This window comes from Centrocercus urophasianus, unplaced genomic scaffold (genome assembly GCF_019232065.1).
Source record: "Centrocercus urophasianus isolate 14NV4802_14NV808 unplaced genomic scaffold, USGS_Curo_1.0 seq_10, whole genome shotgun sequence".
Lineage (NCBI taxonomy): Eukaryota > Metazoa > Chordata > Aves > Galliformes > Phasianidae > Centrocercus > Centrocercus urophasianus.
The window spans coordinates 41,196,743-41,203,351 of record NW_024884142.1 but is presented as its reverse complement, the minus strand read 5'-3'; the positions used below and the strand labels follow the sequence as shown (position 1 = coordinate 41,203,351).

At 42.8% G+C, this 6,609-nt stretch overlaps 1 protein-coding gene across 1 annotated transcript in view; it reads left to right on the top strand.

Moving 5' to 3' along the window:
• Positions 1-564: 564 nt before the first annotated feature.
• Positions 565-6,609, top strand: part of GOPC (golgi associated PDZ and coiled-coil motif containing) — a 28,191-nt gene continuing 22,146 nt past the window's right edge. Inside the window, 2 exon segments of the mRNA XM_042815555.1 lie at positions 565-700; positions 703-1,007. Of these exon segments, the coding sequence (XP_042671489.1) occupies positions 565-700; positions 703-1,007 (441 nt within the window).

Sequence of the window (6,609 nt, the reverse complement as noted above, 5' to 3'; positions counted from 1 at the left end):
GGGAACGATCATCTTAGGGGAATGATCATCCTTTCCAACCTAAACGGTTCTATGATTCTACATTTAGCATGGAGAAAAAGAGGCTCAGAGAAGAACTTACGGTTCTCTTCAACTACCTCAAATGCCGTTGTAATGAGTTGGAATTAGCCTCTTCTCTCAAGCATCAAGTGACAGGACAATAGGAAACAGACTTAAATTGCGTCAGGGGAGGTTTAGTTTGGATATTGGAAAAATTTCCTTACTGAAAGGGTGGTGAAACAATGGAACAGGCTGCTGGGACAAGAACACCGCTGCCACGTTTAAACCTTCCGCTCCTTTTCAGCAACAGACACGGGGAAGGCTCCAATCTGCGGCTGCAGGCGGGACCCCGCAGCTCCCTCAGCTGCCCTCCGAGCCTCGGGCACGGCGCTCACGGACACCCCCGCCGCCTCCTGCCGGCACCGGCTGGGAGCGCAGCGGCCGCGATCGCGGTCTCGGAGCTCAGCCGTTGCTGCCTGGGAGCCACCTGGAGTTGTGGCAGGCAGCGCCAGCCGCCCCCGAGGCCGCCTGTCAGCGGCTTGGCGCATGCGCGCGGGCACGTTCCGCTCGCCTGGCTGCGTGGCCGCGCCGGGAGAGCCGGGACCGCCGTGAGGGCGCGGGAGGGGGGCGGCTGAGGCGGGCGGGAGCACTAGCCGGGCCCTGTGCGAGGCGAGGCCGGGCCGGGCGGCGGGATGTCGGCCGCGGGCGGCGTCGGCTCCTGCGGGCCGGGCGGCGCGGCCTGCGGCGGAGGGGTGGGCGGCGCGGCCTCGGCTCCGGGCGGCGGGGTGTCCATGTTCCGCTGGCTGGAGGTGTTGGAGAAGGAGTTCGACAAGGCCTTCGTGGACGTGGACCTGCTGCTGGGCGAGATCGACCCCGACCAGGCCGATATCACCTACGAGGGGCGGCAGAAGATGACCAGCCTGAGCTCCTGCTTCGCTCAGCTCTGCCACAAGGCGCAGACCGTGTCCCAGATCAACCACAAGCTGGAGGTGAGGGCGCGGCGGCGGGGTGCTGAGGGGCCTGCGGGGTTGGGGCTACCCGCCCCCGGCAGGGTGAGGCCTGCTGTGGGCGGCAGCCGGACCGCTCGGCATTCAGGGCCGGAGCTGCTTGACGGCCGCTGTCCCACGGGAGCCTGGCCCGGCCCAGCGGATCCCCGGCTTTGGGTTGTGTTGTTACGGAGTTGCTTGTGGGGACAAAAAGTTGTCTTTGGTGATGAAAGAAGCGTCTTGAGCAGCAGATGCCACTGGCTGGCATTGTATTTGCATTATGTCTCTAGGAAGCTTGGTAATCCTTGCAAAATGGGACAAAGGCATCAAGAATCTTCAAGCTTACAGGCAGCAGTTAGAGTGTTATTCCTGTCTACAAGTGAATGAAAAAAAAAAATGGGGATAGGCCTGACAGATCCTCTTGTTCCTTCTTCATACTCCTAGCAGATCAGATTGCCCCCTGCTGAACTGAGTCAAACTCATAGAGATCTCACAATTTGTGAGGAGAGTAACTATTCATAGAAATCACAGAATGGGTGGGAAGGGACCTCAAGGATGATGAATTCTTCATGTCTAAACCGGCATTTCCGTAAGGGTGGGAAGGAAGAAGCATCTGCTGGAGCTGAGTTGGCTGGTGCTGATGTTACTCAAGAGGTAGGGCCATGGGGTCCTGTGATTCATGCAACAGTTGGAGTGCTCGGGAGGGAGAATCTGGGAAATTTTACGTTCTTCTGTTTCGTAGCTGCTTTCCAACTTGAGGCTTCCTTTTGTAGTATATTTGGATGTCATTTTGCCTGTCATTAAAGAGTGTAGATGTTAGATGCCTTCTTGTCTTTCTGTGACGAGAATAGTCTTTGTAATGCAGGACTGCTGAGAAGTCTTCATTTGGTTATCTTTGCCCTAGGCTAAAAATTGCTAGCATCTTCAGTATCTCTTACAGAGCATGCTTTTTAGATTTGTATTGTTTGTTCCAGTAGCTTTGAAGTATGGGAATAAGGAGAGCTGCTTAGAAAGCCAGGTGGGTAAGCGCGTTGCAAGTTTTAGTGGACAGGCCAGAGGTGTCGGTTCTTGCAGTCCTTTGTATTTTGCTTATTGCAATGAAGGAATTGAAGAATCTTCTGACAATAACTTGCTCTTCTGAAGGGTTTCCTTGCAGTAGGAAATAAAGTAACTTAATTAGCTTTGGTTTTAATCTGATCTCTTCCTGGTATGAAAACCTTGTTATGCAAAATACCAGTAGAGCTTAACAGAGCATTGGGTTATTTCACCGTAGAATAAATACTTCATTAAGGAAGTTTTGCTAATTGCAGTCTTTATTTCATCACAGTGCTCACTGTAGTGATGTTTACAGTATTCTTGATATTTATGTTGCGATAGACTTGAATACGCTTTAGTACACAGTTTGCATGCATGCTGTCAAGCTGTACAGCACACTTAATTGTATAGGCATAGTAAAATAAGATTTATGAGTTTATAGTAGAAAATTAGCATTTATTGCATATTGCACAGGACTGGTGGGTGTACTGACTTGTAAAGCAGATGACTTTTCAGATCAGTGTAAGGGAATGAGCTAATACTTTGTAAATACGTCTTTGAAAAGTTGTTTCATGCTTAAATATTTTGAAAGGAATTTATAAAGGTTAGACCCCGAAAGATCAAAGGTTGCTCTGAAAGTAACGCCTCCTTTTTATTTCCGTGGAAACTGGCACAGATACAAAGAGCACAATAACACTTTTTAATAGCGCAAATTTTCAATTACAAAACACTATTTTTCAGCACATTCAACACCATTAGCTGCACTTTTTTGCCAGTGATAAACAAGAGCTTGCATGCCCCACCTTGTAAAAATGTATGCCAGTGAATGTGACGCACTGTTGCTGCTGCTGCTGAACTTTACCACCCACCATTTCACTATGCTCACATCCACTGTTTGCTCTCAGTCAGAGTTCAGTGAGTGTGGATGAATGTCAGTGATTGCCATTTTTCTGCATGGAGGAATTCAATTCCACACCATTGCTTCATCTACACTTCTGTGTCACACGCCATTCTATCAGACTGCCCCTCTGCTGCTGTCTGTCACACGGTGACAAAATGTAATGGAATGTTGGTGGGAAGATTCAACCTCTACTGCCATACCACCAACATCACCTCTGATGTTGTTGGCCAGCATAATAAAGTAGGAGACATTACTTTTGAAGCAACCCTTGTATTTTGGTATCTAATTAAAATCATCCGTGGCTTGGACACATAAATAGTGACAGACTGTACTTTAGTCTTGAATGAGTTGAAGAGCAAAGGATCACAGTTCATAGTTTTAATCATATAGCTATTAGTGTGTCTAGAGTGAGAACTAATTGATACTAAAAATCTAGAGCTAGTGAATAAAATAACATTTTATTTTGTGAAATATTTTTCTGATAATAGTGTTAGGTTTCATACCTGTGTCCATATAGGAAGCTTTATCTGAAATAGACCGTTAGGAGGCTATAGTGTTGTCTTGGTAGTTGTTGATAGGATCTCATGATTATTAGTCATAAATTTGAAATGACAACTACCATTTAAAGTCTCTGAAAGATGGAGCTGAAAGATGAATGTCTTGTCTTTTTTTCTAGTCAGAAATCTCTGTCCAAAATGAAAGACAGAGTTACGTATTGAAAAATCTCAAGAACATTAATACTGAAGTTAGGATGATCAGTGACTTTATTCTCTTTTTTGTGGTGCAAATTATGGTATATTTCATGACATTTAAAATTGCGGTTATTTTTTTAGCAGCTTGAAGTTATATTATACTGCTTGTGCACTTTCATTTGGAGTTTTCATGAATGACGTTATTTATGTAGGTACAAAAAAATTAATGATAAAAATTGGGAATATTGTTCTATTGATTGTGGGTTTTATTTCCTTGAGAAGAATCGTCTGCCCTTGTCACAGTTTTACAGACAAGAAAAGAGAAACACAGTTCAGAACGTGCTTTATCAGCTTAATATCTGTTCTGGAATTGATGTAATTGCTTTTAAGACACACTTCAGTTAGTTTTTAGTTGGAGTAGATAGAAGCTCCTGCTGTAGAAGTTTCATGGAAGAGTGTTTTGGCACTTCTGTATACACCAAAAGTGTATACAAACTGCCAGAGATGAATTTAGGTAAAATATTGTGCTGGGGATATTTCAGAACAGTGAAAAAAGTGCGTGAGGACAAGGCTGGTTTCTGTAAAGGACGGGATGTGCAATCACTTGAGATGTTGGTTACTATCAGAAGGAGCCTGAAGGCATGCAGATGCACGGTGGATGTATGCAGGTAAGTTTACTCAGGCTTTAGAGTGATGAAAAGTTGTAATTATACTAATAACATTTATGACCCTAAGCTAAACTAAAAAGGAGGAGGATTTATTTTCATATTTTTCCTGCTGGTCACAGATTTGAACGGAGTAGCTTACCAAAGAGAAAAAAATCGTTAGGTGATGGAAGCCATTGTCTTTGAGATAAGCTTGACTTGACCAGCATAGCATACAGTGTGCTAAACGAGTGCAGGAATGTATCATAATGGAGGACAGCGAGGGCCTCAGGCTGTTAGAACAAAAGAAGATGACAGCCATTTTAAAAGAGATTTTTCTTGGGCTCTGTCTCTCAGCATTACTGTCAGCAGATGCAAGCTAACAGTCACTGTGTGAGAGACCAGATTTCTAAGTGAGAAGGAAGTTCGTAGGATTTATCTTTCCTGTTCAGATATTATTTGAGCTGAAAAAAAAATATATGATGCTGACTGACACTGTTTAAATGTTCGTTAAAAAAAAAAAATCAGTGAAAGTAAAAGTAGTAGGTTAACGTGCTGGTGAAAACTGAGCTTGACTCTGCCACTTTGCCTGCCAGCCTAATTCTGTAATTTTAAATGAACAAACTGGAATGGAATGTCTGGTAGAGCACACCCTATGTCTTAGTAGTTGGGTTAAGCTAACTGCAGGCTAGAGTTTAAGAAAGCATTTAAGCAAATGTCTAAGAGGTTATTTGCCTATGTATTTTTGTTACTGTTGAACTGGAAATCAGTTAGTAGATTTAGAAGAGGAAATTCCTTTAAGCTGAATTCTTATTTCTTTAAGTAACTTGTGCTATATCAGCTAAAGCATGTGTAGTGTGTGTGGGTAACTTGAAGATCCTTATTAAAAAAAAAAAAAAAAAAAAAAAAAAAAGCAACTCAATACCCCAAAAAAGCCAACCGTAGGTGGCTATGTATGGTGTTTTTTTCACATAATCTGAGTCCATCTTATGGAGCATGCTGCAGAACTCCTTTGTTGATTAGGAGTACTTTTTAACCAAGATTGGACCATATACTTTATTACAAAGGTCCTTTGGTTTGTTTTTAATCCCCTTTCTCCTTTGACTAATGAGCTGAACTGCACCTACATATAACCAAGATGTTTCTTTGCCCTATGACAGATGTGCCTTTAACACTGGAAACATTTCTAGTAAGAAAAGGAAGTTAATTTATTTTTTCAAATGTGTTTAAATTGTTCATCTCCTCCTGAGGTGTCACTTCTTTGTTTACACTTCTACATTTGAATCTTTTTTTCTCTTTTCAAATTGAAAACTGTTGGTACTGGATGGAATGTGGTTTATCTGGAATGAGATGCGATACAGCTTGTATCTTAGAATTAGATTAGTTTGCAGATGTTCAGGCAGTGGAAGTACAGTATTCATCTTTTTAAAGGGATGACCTGCATTTAATTCATGTTTTCCTATATCAAAAGTCATGGAGTTGTAATCATGTTTAACTAGCTCAACTTAATTTCAGTCATTGTGTAGTCAAATGCTGAACTGCATTCTCTTTTTCTCTCACTTATTAGGAGATGCAAATTTTAAGTAATGGGGGTATTTTAGTTTGTAACTCTTAGTTTTGTGTAATGAATTATACTGCGTAGCTAGTCTGACCTCCAAAATAGTGCCAATGATAAAGCTACCAAAATGACTTCTAAAAACTCCATTCTGTATTCTTCATAAGCAATTAGAAGCATAGGCAACTGGAAGTGTATGAGGCATTCAGGAATTAGATGGCTGGCAGCAATGTACTGCCAGCAATTACAAAAAAGTTGTGATTTGTGCACCTCTAAGTAAGTACAAACAGAATTTACAGTAATATTAAAAAAAAAAAAAAAAAAAAAAAACCTGACAAAATACATGTACTTGACATCAAGGAAAAACAAAGTAATAGCATGGAATAATGATATGTTGCTGTAGTACCAGCTATTCTAATGGAAGAGATGAAAAAGATCAGTGACTGGCTGTAACAGCAGCAGGACCAGTGCAATGAGAAGATGTTACAAAAGAAGAATGCTCACCCAACTGTGAAGATCTAGGCTCACAGAAAAACCCCACAAAGGTGGGATCTTCAGCAAGAGATCCTTCCTTAGTGGCAGGCAGCCCTTAAGTGAATCTAAGAGGGGTGGAGCCAGGCTTCTGATCATGGGTGAATTGCCTCCACCTGTGCTCCCAGCACTGACAGGGTCTCTTCCAGGTGCTCAGTGACTGGTTCAGGCTGTAACTCAGCAGTTCCTGTACACTGCCACAGAAATGGGAACTAATCAATTCACATAGAAATGGAAAGCAAATTTT